This window comes from Peromyscus maniculatus, chromosome 4 (assembly GCF_049852395.1).
Source record: "Peromyscus maniculatus bairdii isolate BWxNUB_F1_BW_parent chromosome 4, HU_Pman_BW_mat_3.1, whole genome shotgun sequence".
Taxonomy (NCBI): Eukaryota; Metazoa; Chordata; class Mammalia; order Rodentia; family Cricetidae; genus Peromyscus; species Peromyscus maniculatus.
The window spans coordinates 124568599-124583917 of NC_134855.1; the positions used below are offsets into that span (position 1 = coordinate 124568599).

General features: G+C 41.1%; 1 protein-coding gene across 6 annotated transcripts in view; it reads right to left on the reverse strand.

The window, feature by feature from the left end:
• Ralgapa2 (Ral GTPase activating protein catalytic subunit alpha 2) overlaps nucleotides 1–15319 on the reverse strand; it is a 286655-nt gene that overhangs the window by 165149 nt on the left and 106187 nt on the right. For 5 of the 6 annotated variants that reach the window (XR_013050813.1, XR_013050812.1, XM_016002990.3 and 2 more), the window contains 4 exons: nucleotides 11978–12112; nucleotides 9283–9371; nucleotides 7131–7221; nucleotides 5685–5861 (listed from right to left, as the gene is read on the reverse strand). Coding sequence is in view for 3 of the 6 variants with exons in the window: in XM_016002990.3 (XP_015858476.2) it covers nucleotides 5685–5861; nucleotides 7131–7221; nucleotides 9283–9371; nucleotides 11978–12112 (492 nt within the window). In the remaining 3 variants the exon portion in view is untranslated. Of the gene's footprint in view, nucleotides 1–5684; nucleotides 5862–7130; nucleotides 7241–9282; nucleotides 9372–11977; nucleotides 12113–15319 lie in introns of those variants that run through there. The other variant, XR_013050814.1, reaches the window with a different exon arrangement.

Sequence of the window (15319 nt, forward strand, 5' to 3'; positions counted from 1 at the left end):
AACTGAAGGCACGGAGGGAAAGCCTAACCGTGCGTCCTTTTCATTTTCTGACGTTTATAAAGCCTCAGAAGAGACTCCTCCTGTAAAATCAAGCACAGTACCAAACAGCTGCCAGTCTGCAAAGACATGGAGAAGCTTTAATGAATGCTTATGAATCAACATAAGCCCTCAAGTGAACAAGGAGCATGATACGGCATTTATTTCTCTCAATAAGTTTGCCATATTGCTTCAAGCCCCTGATGGGGGGTAGGAAAATTAGGTACTTCGTAGCTTTGCTTTATTATACTACCCCAACTTTAAGACTGCAGCCATACAAAGTGAGATTAGCCCCAGCATCCCAATGACACTGGAGCTTTGCTAAAGAGAAAACTCCGTGTACATGAAGGCTGGGTACACACTCACCACCTGCACTGCTGTGCCGCCACCAACCAGCACCCTCAGGTTTGAAGGAACTACATAAAAGTCCATTCCAACACTGCTTTGCATTAGGAGCCATTCTTGCCTCAGAGAATAAAACCGTAGGCAACATCCCCCATTATCAAAATATGTTGAGCTCTTTAGAAGGTTTTCAAGGGATTGTGTTCATTTTTTCAGTATTACTGTGAAGATTTTAATGAGCTAAAGTGTTTTTGCCCAAAATTACCCGGCTGGTGGCACGAGTTCCAGAGCAGATGCTGACATTTTACATGTAGACATGTCCTCAATGAAGGAACGCTTGATTAAAAAGGGGGATTTCAGAGATTTTAGAAAATTCCATGTTCACCTCCAAAATACCAAACATTTGCTTTGTTTTCATTAGTAATGTCTTTTTGTTTCACTATTTCTAAATGTTATAGAGGCCTTTAAAATTACTAAAGTATGTAAAATTTTATCATCTTTCTTCAAATACATACATGATTATAATGGACAAATATGAAATTTAGGAATTTGAAAATATTGAACAAATTTTAACTGGCAGATAGGTACTTACGATCAAAGGGCCAGTTCATACATCTGTCATTTTATTTAGGCTTGGCATAATTTGAGCAAAGATAGCCTTTTTCTTTGAAAACAAAAGATATCACCTCTCAGGCTCTTGATAACTTCTTAACTGCAGAGGCAGAAAAGCTAGGTGATCCCCTCTAGAATCAGAAGATTGGGGTACAAGTTGGCATTCTGCTCCATGGCATCCTGACACTCCTCCTTTCCTCGTCTGCTTCCATTATTGTTCAATCCCAATTTAACTTCAGAAGGCACTTTACCCATGCCACTGTAGATCTTACTATTACTTTTCTTTACAGTATTTCATGATGTACAAGCATATCAGAGGCTGGTAAAATACCAAAAATGTGTGTGATGCTGATGAACTGTTTCTAGAAATCAACGTCAGTGTAGGGAAACAATGTTCAATTCACATCTACAAGTGTAATTAAAAGGATTTCCCGTAAGAGACATTGGGATATAGGTCAGTGATAAATATATTAAATAAAAGAGATCTGAAATTGCATTACATTTGATGATTTTAAGGTTAAAATTTAATTGATATTTTTAGCTAAATAATAATCTGAAGTTTAAAGCATATTTGTTCATTGATTTGGGCTATTTACTAAGGGCACACCATCCTGGAGTCAGGAGGATTCTGTGCACACAAAAAACAATCTGCTTTCCCTATGGATTATGATGGATTATGATGGAGCTCATAATCCATCAGAGGAAGACACTGACCCCTCCCACCCAAAGCAAGACATTGGTTGTTCCTTACCAAATCTTATTTAAAGCTGATAGGAACCTGGAAAGGAATGAACATCAAAGTTGGGCTTTACCTTTTGGGGTCCTAATTAGTCAAAGAATTTTTAAAGCGTCTCTGATTTTAAAAGTTTTAGTTTTACTTAGGTTGAACTGTTGGCACGTTCTTTTGGTTAGCTCTTTGCCTGTTTTCCTTTCTCATTTGAGAAACCCTCTCGAACCCCAAGATCATAGTTTTTCTTCCTGTCTTTCTTGTTTAGAAGACATTTTCTTCCAAGTGTTTTTAAAGTTTCCTTTTCAAATTTAAAATTTCCATACTTCTGGAACTGACTTCAAGCTTGGAGTGAGTTAAGGATTCTATCTCTTTTACCCCACCATGGATAAATACTTGTCACACAGGGATCCATTTAATAGTACATTCTTTCCCTGCTAGGTGTGGAAGACCCTCCATCACAGACTGCGATTCCATGCCTGTGAGGAATCAGTTCTGACTCTACATCCATCACTTTTAGTATACTTGTCTACCCCTAAGAGTCTAACTTTCATTATATGAACTACACAGCACTTATCACATTATTTGTGATAATCAGGACACATCTTCTGTCTCATTTATAATTCTTAAGAAATCAGTACCTATGACTCCTTCATCTTTTTTTGTCACATGTATGTGTGTGGTGTGTATGTGTATGTATGCTTGCTTACATGTGTTGAAGCACATGTGCGAGTATGAGTACATGGCGGGGTGGGGGGTGTGTGGCGAAGTTGACACTGATGGTCTTTGTCAATCACTCTCCACTTTATTTACTGAGGGAAAAAAAAATCACTCACTGAACCCAGAGCTCACCAATTCTAGCTAGTCTAGATAGCCAGCTTACCCTGGAGATCCCTCATGTTTCCTGAGTGCTGGGATTACAAGCGACTGCTATACCTGCTTGGTTTTCATGTGGGTTCTGGGTATCCAACTATGGTCTTCATGCTTGCACAACAAATGCTTTATGCAATGAGCCATCTCCCCAGCCCATTCATCTTTTTACTTCTCACAGCATCTAAATAGGTATTTCTAGATCACAGGCGCTCTGCTGCATAAAGGATAAGCTCAGCAACAATGCTGACTGTAGAAGCAGAGCCACAGATATACCCCACTCATGAGTTACTCCCTAAGCAGACTTGATGTGTGGATTAGTGTGCACCTGTATTCTTAATCTACGGCAGCTGAGACCTTGCATATTAGAGAGAGACTGCCCTTCCTAGTGTTTCTTAACTGTAAAAATAGCAAACTCCAGAGAGAGCACAGCTTTTTTCATATGTGAATGAATCAACATAAGCTCATGCAAGTCCATCTACTCTTGCCTTTCCCACTCCAGGTCCAAGTCCCAATCAACCAGACAGCCTCATGCTCTAGAGTCCACTGAGGTCACTTATAGCAGGTTGTTCACCCTGCCTTGCCTTGTTTTTCCTGAGGAAAAGACAACAGGGATTGTTCCCCATGTTTTCTTTCTCTGCCTCTTGATTGAACCTGGAGATTCCTTCTGTGGCTCCTGTGTCCAGAGACAAGTAAAACAAACCTTTCTGCTAATTACCATCATTTTATTTACATGTACTAATATACTTGATTAAACATGGCCCAAGTATATTTTAGAACATAATAAACGGAGCCATTGTTTTCAGTAGCATGAAATAATTTAAGCAGCAAGCAAATATGAAAGTAGCTGATTAGCTGGCCCCCAACTTCATTCTAAGCAATTGGTAATGGGCAGGATTATTCAGTGAGAAACCACAGCACCTTCTGTCTATTTCCTGCAGTGCTGCTGATCAGTCCCAGGGTCTCATACACGTGAGGCAGGCGCCACCACTGAGCCACATGCCCCATCAGATGGCTTGCTCTCTCTGCATCCTAAAAATCAGGTTTTTAACAAGTTTCATTTTTTCCATTTATGCAGAAATTGTTCTCTTAAGAACAGAGAGTTAAGTTCAGAACTGTGATAATCCTTAAGCCTCATCATATTACAGTTTGTCCTTTCCGCTGCTGACAGGATGAACTCTTGAACTATGTGTACTGATTCTCCACGTTAGTATTTCAAAGAACAAAGTATCTGGAGGAGCTCATGGCAACATGGTGCATCATACAGAGTTACACAGCTCACCAAACTAAGCAGTCAGATGCACACTCTGAAACAGGATCAAACTAATCTTCCCCAAGGACAAACAAAAGAAGCACTTATCCAATTTTCTTTCCTTGCAATAAAAATAATTACATCTGGTTCATCTTTAAGAACATTCAAGTCAGATTCAGCACTAGATCTATAATACCATCATGGTGAGATCTCTTATATATTGGACCTAAACAAGCTATTTATTTCATAAATGCATTAACAATTCTCCAGTAGTTCAAAGGGCTTTGCAACTGTTATTTTAGCCATAATTCAGTGGGGAGGGTAGAGACAGTACAGCATTTGGAGGCCAGTCCCACCTCAGGCACTTATTAGTATTTCCTAGTGGGGTGGTATGATTTCTATGGATCTCACAAACAGAAATGAAGAGATTTAGCCTGCTTGCCATACAAAATTAGAATTCTTAAATCCTATATAAGTTCATAGTATTGACAGAATTTAATCAATACCATTTATGCTAATTGTACATTTTAATGTTATAATACAAAGGATTTCCAAAAATAACAGACACTTTAGTTAACATAGGTTTTATATCACAATGAAAATTAAAGTTTGCTTGATTAAAAAAATTATTTAAGCCAGGCGGTGGTGGGGCATGCCTTTAATCCCAGCACTCGGGAGGCAGAGCTAGGTGGATCTCTGTGAGTTCAAGGCCAGCCTGGGCTACCAAGTGAGTTCCAGGAAAGGCACAAAGCTACACAGAGAAACCCTGTCTCAAAAAAAAAATTATTTAAAATAAAACTTTAGCCTTTAATTTTACTTTTGAGTAATTTTTGGCATTTAAAGGGGGCTTTTATTTCCTATGTGCTTCCTGCCTCAACTCCTAAATGCTGGGACTACAGTGTATGCCTCCATACCCAGAGGGAATTATTAGATCATTTATTTATGTACATATGTGACAGGGGTGGTGCATGTATATGTGTGGGAGTACAGGTGTTTAGTGCATGCATGAAGACGCCAGAAGCTGGATGTCTTCTACCAATCTCTACTTTAGTCCTTTAAAACTGAGCCTTTTGTTGAATTGAAAGCCTGCCTTTTCTGCTAGACTGGCTGGCCAGTGAGTTCCCAGAATCCGCCTGTCTCTGCCCAAAATGCTGGAGTTAGAGGCTTGAACAGCTACACTCAGTTTTTGCTTTTGTTTTTCAATTAATAACTTCTTTATTCAGGAAAAGTAAGTCAAGATCATATTCATATAAATACTGACATTACAGTTACAGGAATTATTATTATATATTTTTAAATGGGGCTAGCATTACAGGCTGCTGGAAGAAGAAGATAACAGGTTTGAGCAGAGTTTCTGGAACCTCACTGACAGGTACTCTTCTAGACATTAAATTGGGTAGCAGCAGGCCACTGTTGTCCATTTTATTAATATGACCCATTATCCCACATATATGTCACAATTTTACAGTGTGTATCAAATATTTTATAATTAAAAATTAAATAATAAGACAGCCAATCCCCTTGTTCTACCTGTGTGGTACATATAAGCTAAAATCATATTATTTTCTGTCTCCAAAGGCCTTGGTATGGATACCATCACTTCTTAGCATAGGAGATAATGGTCATGAGCATAGCAGACTTCCTCCCACATCTGCCTGATTCCAAAACTCATTCCATCCAAGACTCTAAGATTTTATGAGCAATTGTGGGCAAGTGACTGGAGCTGCAAATCCAATGTGGTTGAAAGTGGCATCTCCATTGCACTGCACTAAAGGGTTCAAGTGTCCAGAGCAGGGAACTCTGGGACCTCCTGTTTGTGGCAGTAATCCTCCTCACACAAATTACCTGTCAAGTTTGAAGCATCAGTAGGACTCAGTTGTAACCAGTGGCGGGCATCAGAGTCAGGCACAGCATCTGTGGGAGTGCTGAGTTCTGGGTCCTCGTCACAGGTCTGCCACGGGCCCATGGGCAGCTCTGCCTCATTGCTGGAGCCCACAGCTGTGTCACTACCAGTGCTGTCACCTGGCACACAGAGCAACCAAAGTTTGAGACTGCAGTAGATGAAGATAAGGTTCAAAATTATCTCCACGTAAGAAACAACACTTGCACGGCTGACAGGCTTTGCTCAGGGGCTTGGGCAGAACCTGAAGAACTTGGTTGGCATGCAGTAATGTCCCTGATGGACACTTGCATAACAAAAATAAATCTTCCAAGTTCAGGGAATTAAAAGGCTTCATAAAGTAGCATTCCGATCAGTGTCTTTGCTCAATTATTCTATGTGCCACAAAGTTACACCAAGTCCTAGTTCCCATTAAGATCGACCCACAACATGAGGAGACAGAGAAACAGGAGGAATATGGTAGTAACTGATTTCACAGCATTGCAAATTTACTCTGTTATTGCAAACCCAATGTTCAAACTTAAACCCAGGCTGAATCATTCTGGCAGATTCTGGAATGAGGTGTCCTACTACCACAGATCTGCAGGACTGGAAATTTTCTCCTTTAAACATTAGAAGTTTTAATTTGTCACAATGTAATTATGCAGAGATTTTAAGACTTATGTAGATATTTATTTAATTGGGCACAAGACAAGCTAGACTGTTCCACCGCCTGACAGCAGACCCGCTTGCCTAGACAGTTCTACTTCCTAACACTGCTGACAGTCCTCAGCTGCACTGTCTCTACTGCTGTCCTCTTTCCATTTGCAAAAGTTGTCTTAATAAGCAGACGATCCATCTGTTAGGTCTCACAGCACATCCTCCACAGAGCTACAGGCAACAGAGAGGCAGTGCATGGGAAGAGCTGCATTACGCACCATTGAGGGCCAGCCTGGGTGTGCGGAGGCTGCCACTCAGCTACACTGACAAGGAGGAGACCTGGCCTCTAAGTACAGGCGAACAGAGCACAGGGCCCAGGCTTCGTAGCCTAAGATAACGTCTCAGGATTCCAGTGGGATTTATCTTCACCCACTTGCCCGAGTTGAGTTCAATGTACCTTTGAAGTTTTGCATTTCTTCCCTGTGGGGGCTTTGTGGGAAAGGTAGCTTTTCCTTATGGGTCTATCTGCTCCCCTAAATCCCCCTTGCTCCTCTAGCCTGAAGAAAGGCCCAGGGATGGAGAGACAAGCCTCTTGGGTATAGATAACTGACTGAACTGTTTTACTAATGGGATTAACTACATCATTGCTAAGTTCCTGGATCAAAAATATTCTCCACAACCACCTCTTCCCTACTGACAAGATAAGCACTCCACCCAGAAAAGAAGAAACTAAAGCAGGCCCTGGAACTTACTCTTCTGTCTCTCCCTGCATCTTCCTTGTGTCTGCTGTAAATCATCCTTTAGATCCAGCTCAGCAGGACTGCTGCTCCTTCGAACCAAGATCTTCAGACAAAAAGAAATGCTGCTTTCATTACCGGAAAGTTGAAACTTTTACCAGACTCTTAAGTTCCTAGCCTATTTTTAAATAAAAGAAGCAATAATAGTAACAAAACACTGACTGATGTTTTCCTGTTGAAGGATGTGATCACAAGCTAGTATAATTAAGTTATATGTTTCTCAAGATCTGAAACTCCAATTCATATTTTCTGCTTGGTCAACTGACCCAGCTGAATGGACACACCAAGAAGGGATGCCAAGTCAATCCTGTGTAAATGGTTTATTTCGAAGTTCTATATGCTTCTCTAGTCAAGTGTACACACAGTCCCACAAGTCTCCAGGAGGCCTGAGCTCCCCATGAATGTTTAGGCAGGAAAAGTATAGACTCTACCCAGACTTCCAAAGGGCTGCTCAAAACCTTCCTAGTTAATATACTACAGAATTCTCTGAGCACCAGTAAACACTGGCCCTTATGTTAACACAAAGGATTAAAAAATCAGGAAGCGGGTTGGAGAGATGGCTCAGTGGTTAAGAGCACTGGATGCTCTTCCAGAGGTCCGGAGTTCAATTACCAGCAACCACATGGTGGCTCACAACCATCTATAATGTGATGTGATGCCTCTGGTGGCATGTAGACATACATGCAGATAGAGCACTCATACCTTAAAAAAAAAAAAAAAAAAAAAGAAAAATAATGAAAAAATCAAGAGGCAACCTGCATCTTCTAGCAAGATATAGTTTATAGGTCACTATTCAGACTATACAGAGAACTAATACAAGTAAAAGAAAAAAAGTAAATGACAAGCCACTGACTGGCATTTCACAGATGAAATATAAACAGCCAATCAACATGAAAATTTTGAACTTTATTAGTAATATAAGAAATTCAAATAAGATGATATCCCATTTCCATGTAGCTGACCTGAAAAAATTTCAGAAGTCTGACAACACAAAGTGATGGTGAGAACTCTTTGTATTGCTGGTAGATATAAAAGGGGTATAAGCATTTGGGGAAGGAGCATTCTCTTGATTGTATAATTTATTAATTTTACTGCTGGACAGTCACACAGAAACATTTGAACATGGAGATCTTGAGAAAAGTCTAAGAAGGTACACAGCTACATCTTTCAGAAAACTAAAATATTAGAAAGAATGCCTATCAACAGAAGAATGGAAAAATAAGGGATATATTCATAATGGAATATCATAAAGCAGGAAAAACTCAAATGAATTAAGTACTGCATAATACCATGTGGGTATTCTACAAACATACAACTAAATGAACCTACAGAATACTTTAGAAACTTTAGAAACTATGTAATACATTGCTTGGAGGCACACACATGTGGATGATAGAGGAAGCAGCCAACACCACAGCACTGTGAAGGGGCGCAAAAGGAAGGGACTAGAAAACAAAACAGAACTGGTAGCCAAAGCAACAGAACCAGAACTGTTCTGGCCCGTGGTCAGGAATGGGTTGGGTTCATCTGGATCTGCTTCACTTCGAAAAGTGAGATCCATACAGACAAGCTGGCACACGTCTTTCTTAAACACCAACACACAGGACCTCAACTCTGCTCTCTTCAGGGAGAGCAGGCCCGGGTCCCTTCTGTTCTGTATTTGTATTTTTTATAAATATACACTAAGTTTTAAAATACAAAAGAGGTTATCTGAAAGAACGAATTATAGTCCATTTCCTCTTTATATTTAATATGTTTTTTAAATAAATACCTACTTTACAAAATAAAAACCACACCAGAGCTTAATTAGGAAAACTGGGTCAGGTAGCGAATCTGAAAGGAAGGTTTTACAGGCAAGTATACCTGCTCAAAGTGTACTATACAACATAGGACCAGCTGTAAATTCTACATCATGCTAACCCCCCCACCCCATTTTTGTAGAATTACTGTATTTTATACAGAAAGCAAGCACAACCTTAAGTGACTTCTAGATTATTTCGATCTATAAGCAATCTAAGTGGAAAAAAATGAAAACTATCATCAATAGATTCATTATCATGGTACAATTTATGCTAACAACAGAGCAGTTTTCTCTTGGAAATCTTACTGTTATTCCTTCATGTTCCCGCTTCACGTGTCCTTTACTCTCTTGAACAGACTTGAAATCTGAAGAGCTCAAATTTGGTGAATTTTGACCTAGAGGGGGGTAAAAAATGATAAAATGAATGTTTCAGAAGGTAAAATAGGGGACAAGCAGGCAGGCAGGCGGGCAGAGGTAGAAACAGATAGACAGACTATTGTATCCAAATGTCATAGGATACATACATGAATTATGGGCCTGCACAGGCATCATCTACAGGTCCGATCTACACAGAGACCTGGCCTACAGCCCGTAGAGAGCTTCAGTTGGAGCAAATGGAACACTGTTCACTGCGGCTGACAGGCCTGTTTACTGCACTATGCTTCAGTCGGAGCAAATGGAGCACTGTTCACTGCGGCTCACAGGCCCGCTTTAATGGCACTATGCTGGACAGGGGCATACGACTCATCACTCTGGGGAGATGGGCTTGGGGATAGCATCTGACAAAAGGTCTGCCTGGGTTGGCCTGTGAAGTAACAGGGCAGGAAGAAGAGGACAGCTCTGTCGCCTGAACATAAAGACCAGCACGAGAAAGCAGAAACAGGTTCAATGATTTCAAAGGGGATACCACCACAGAGCCTGCAAAGATTTAAGAAAAGCTCATAAGAGCATCTGAAGAATAATCTGGAGCCAATAAAATTGAAAGAAATTAACAAATAGAACCAGTTTCTAGAAAAACATCAAAGCCAAATTAAGAAAATCAAAGTAGTATTACAGTCCTTTAATTTAAATTTTATACTTGGCAAATAACGCATGTTTATCTTATATAACATGCTGTTTTAAAAGCTACATACATAAATCATCTTAAGCAGCATATGTACTACCGCGCACACTCTTGTAGGCAGAGTACTTAAAAATCTCCTCTTGGGCCGGGCGGGGGTGGCGCACGCCTTTAATCCCAGCACTCGGGAGGCAGAGCCAGGCGGATCTCTGTGAGTTCGAGGCCAGCCTGGGCTACCAAGTGAGTTCCAGGAAAGGCGCAAAGCTACACAGAGAAACCCTGTCTCGAAAAACCAAAAAAAAAAAAAAAATCTCCTCTTGGCCAGGTGTAGTGGTACATGTCAGTAAGCCAGCACCCAGAGACTAAGGAGTGGACTGCAAGTTCTGGGCCAGCCTGGGCTAATAGAAACCCTTTTTCTTAACAAACAAGCAATGCTCTCTGAGCTCTTGAGGAAGGAAGCACACTGGACCGTGCACTGGGTCACTGGAGCTTTTTTTCTCTCAGGAGAAGTTTGTTAAAATTTGAAAGGATTTGAAAACTTTCTTATAGGAAAACTCCAAGCAACTGGTAAATTTTCCCAAATATTTAAGAGATTTTTTTTTTCTTTTTTTCTCCTGATAGTCCTATGTATTAAATCCAGGGCCTCCTGGATGCTAGGCAAATATTCTACCACAAAGTATATACCATAATCCACACAAACGCCTTTAAGGAATAGAAAATTTTCAGATATTTGCTATACTTTCTTATTTCAAGGGGGCTTCTAAGAAAACGCTTCCCTCCTCGTTTGCTGACCCTGATAGTAGAAGACACAGGCTAACCTGTTGACAAACAAGGCAGGTTGTTTTCTGGCTGACTCACGGATCTAAGGTGACTCCAGTGACATGGAACTAAAAAGCCAGGACATTTACTGACACTGTACACACTGAAGTGTGTTTTTTTCTCTATCGTAGCAGCTGAGTCCCTCCTCACCTTCCACACCCTGCTGCTGCTGAAAGCTAGACAAACCTGATGCATGCTCTGAAAAGGTTCTTTTCAACCTCAGTGAAGTCTGCAGGCTGCTAATAAACTCTCCCACAGCTGGTCAGCTTTCATTCCCATTTCAGTCCTCCAGCTCTTCCCAGGGCCTGACCCTCACTGCCTTCTGACCTGCTAAGCTTCTTCACTTTGGGAACATTCTCTGTCCCTCCTCCTCCAGTCACTTCAGACTCCTCTCTAGTTCCCAGTCATGCTAAACGTGAGGACTACAGATGTGTATGTATTAGATAAATATATTCAATAGCAAAAAAGTTTCACTTCCAGAGGTCACATTCTTGGGGTCAAATTAAAAAGTAAATACCTGGGCTGGGGAGATGGCTCAATGGTAAAGTGCCTGCTGTGCAAGCACAAGGTCCTGAGTTCAGATCCCCAGACACCATACAAAATAAAAAGCTGCACCAGGCAGCAAGAGGCTGTAACCTGGGGCAGGGCAGAGGGAAACAAGAGCCTCCTTAGAGCTCACTGGTAAGCTTGCAGATCAGGAAAACCTCTGCTTCAAAATAAATAAACACATAAATAGGTTGAAAGTCATCAAGGAAAGATAGCTCACGTCAACCTCTGGCCTCCAGATATATGCACATACGCACACACCCACACTAACAACATACATACACACGTAACACCCCCTTCTTTGAAACAGATATTTAGAATAAATATAGTAATTAACACTACCTGCAGCTTACCCCCATCCCAAGCCCAAATCTATGGCTTTGTACTAAATAACTAAGGACTCAGCCAGCCCCAGGGTAATTAATCCTTATACTTACTTGAGAGGTAGGAGGAAACTTGTGAGTTCGAGGCCAGCTTGGTCAACAAAGTTCCAAGCTTGCCAGGGAAAAAAAGAGAAATGCTGTCTCAAAATGAATCAATCAATCAAACAAATAAACAACTCAAGATTCCACTTACCTTGAGAAGAATCTGAGCACAAAGGCTCAGTGATGTCAGAGGTGCTGCTGCTCCGGGGGACCTGCTGCTGTCCCACCACAAGATAATCAGTGTCAGCTGCAGGTGTACTTTCTGCCTGCTGGAATTCCTCCACTTCTGAAAGCATTAACACAAAACAAACAGGACTGTGGTTGGGGATTTAAAAAAAAAATTCACACTTAAAAAACATTAAGTTTCAGATTTTCTTTTTTTAGAAACCAGACTGCAGTAAGATAATCTACATGGGGGCTGAAGAGATGGCTCAGCAGTCAAGAGCACTGGCTGCTCTTCCAAAGGACCTGGGTTCAATTCCCAGCTTCTCAGCACCCACATGGCAGCTCACAACTGTCTATAACTCCAGTTCCAGGGGATCTGACACCCTCACACCAATGAACATAAACTAAAGTTAAACTTAAAAAAAAAAAAGGTAATCTGCATGAACATCATCAAACTTCCTGTATTTATTAACACTAACATTCCACTACACAATATGTTTTTCTTAAGTTCCAATTGGCCTTTTGTTTCCCAGGTGAAAGAAAGGGGCAAGTGAAGAAAACCACAAAAATGGTCGATAACTCTGAGTTATTTCAAATTTCCTAGCAGGGAGGAAAGACTCAGCCATGTAGGAAATGCCGAGATAGATAAATAATACTTGAAGAGAGCATAGGTGGTACCCCCCAACATTAAATTAAGAGGAAAAGAAACAAGAATTCTAACTGTACTACTCCTTCTAACAGATAATGTACAACTGTGCAAAATAAAGTGCTATTCAATCCTCATACTACCAAGTGCAAAGCTGAACTAGTCACTAAGCACAAAAATGATCCACATGGTATAAAATGGAAAACCAAAGATGAGCACTCACCACCAGATAATTTTGCTAATATTTTACAGCCTCTATTGCCCTGGAGAATGGGTTCTCTCCCAGCTCATTTCTAAATGCCAGCTCATTTTAATCTTTTAGGACCAGCCACAGCACTCTACCCGCTCCCTCTAGACTCGTAGTCTCAGGACTGCAGTATCTTCTGCCTGGGTCATCAGAAGAGCCTGCTAACTAGTCACTGTCTCCTTCTTTTTACTATTCTCTGCATGGCTGCCAGAGAGGCACCACTGAAATGAAGATGTAACTGTGTCTGCCATCAGTTTACCTGGCCTTTCTCAACCTTACCTCACAAGTCCACCCCAGTCATCATGCAAGAGCTCCCACTCTCTAAATTTAGTCTCAACAATACTGATCCTTCTGGCTCCTTCTGCTCTCTTCCTCCTGCTCCTCACTCCCCTCTGCGAATCTCAGCCCTGTCCCCTGTCCCTCATCCCCATGCTGCACAAAGCACTACAACTATGCATCTTGCTATGCATGTTCCACACTGGACTCCAAACTCACTGATGCTGTCAAAAAATTCCATATCCCCATGCCCATGTCACCATATTTTCCAAAAATAAAAAATTAATCAGTGAAAGTTTTACTACTTTTAAAAAGAGAGTTCTCAAAACTCAGTCTATATTATCTAAACTGGCTATGTCATTGGTTCCTCATCTGAAATGGAGATTCATTGCCAATGAAGTCCTCCCATCTGGACATAAACCATAGTAAGGATCCCTGTAGCTAAGGAGATGTGCCTACACAAGATGATTCTGAGTTTAATATATGGGATTTCCACAAAGGGTTGCTGCTCTGCTTTTTCTACCTAAATGAAAATTCTTGTTTTCCGCTATACTAGTACAATTACAAGGCTCAAACATGAGCTTTGTGTGAGTGTTAACTATGAATTGAAGTTCCATCGTCTTAGACCACAATTTAAAGCTGAATGCTACTGGGAACCTGAGCACAGAGAGATGACAGGCCAAGACAGCATGGAGAGACAGTCTCATCTTCCCCAGGCCATCTTTGCCTAGTGCTTCTCTTGGGCAGCAAAGAACTGTTCATTTCTCCATAGAGGACACACGGCATAGGTGCACATTTTTAATCTACCTATACATCCCAGAGCAAAGACCAGGCCCTTTCCATAGGTTTGCTAGACTCTCTAGCACCAGGTCCCTCAACACTACGGACCAGCCCTTCCAATCACCTTCTTATTCTAATTTTACGAGATGGCGAAATGAAGATACTGTATTTGCCACTCCTGTATCAGTAGAGGGAGCCCAAGAGCTTCCTAACTATCTGAAAAATAATTGGCAGTGCCCATTTTTGTGGACAGAGGGAAGAGTGGGTTTTTTTTCCCCCTGAAGCCTGGTGCCAAACACTGGTGGACGCCAGTTTCTGGGTTCTGAGCAGAAGTAAATAAAAGCTGAGCCAACACTGGCAGCGTCTTTCTAAAGATAAAGAAGATCGCCATCTGGCGGGATGCGGCACAGCCACAGCACCATGGCTTCCAAATTAGAGTGTCCCCACTGGTCCTCAACACAGCAGACGGAGGATGAGGAGCCTGCTACCACCAGCTGTCTGCCTTCCCAACAGGCGGGCCTAATGCATCTTTTAAGGCTTTGATTTTGCAAAACTGTTAAGAGGGACTTCTCAGGTGGAGAAAGTCCAAGCCTGTAGAAAGAACCGGAAATGGCAGGGATGGAAGAATGAGAGACAGCCACATACCTTACTGTTCTGTTAGGGCCTACTCTTGGAGTTGACTGTCAATTGAGAAAATGTGTAAAAAGGAATTTTCAATTATTCTTATGTCATAATATAAATTTGATTTGTAGTTTTGAAGGTGTACACTTCATGGACTTGTGTGTGTGCCACACTGTCCGTATTCAAATACACAATGGGTAAGAGAATGACACTTGAACACCTTCCCTTCCTAACGGCTCTACACAAATGGGTAAGAGAGTGACACTTGAACACCTTCCCTTCCTAACGGCTCTTGGGCTCCCTCTGCTGGCACGTTGTTGAAGAAAGCACTGGGCTAAGGTTGCTCCTGTTCATGTTGAGTCGCTCTTTTGTAACTAATGAAAACGATTTTAACACTGATATAAAATGTAAAGACACAGGGTTGCCCGTCAAACAGAAAAATAACATCTGAGTTACATAACAATTGTGCAATAAATCTCAGATTCGATACATCCTGTTTTGAATGTCACACAATTTCTGTTTGAATCACTTTGAAGAGCTGAATTCTGCCTCAGATTCTAAGTTAATTTATCCTTTGTGAAGTCTAATAATACCCAATTTAGAAGCACTAACTTTCCTGTCTCTTGAGAGTGCATGTAGTTACTCAACACCATTACTAACCCACTACTTTCTAAAGCTCCATTGAAAACATCAGCAAAATGATCATAAGGATTTCTTTCTCTTACCCCCACTAAGAGTCAGCATGACTGAACTAAATG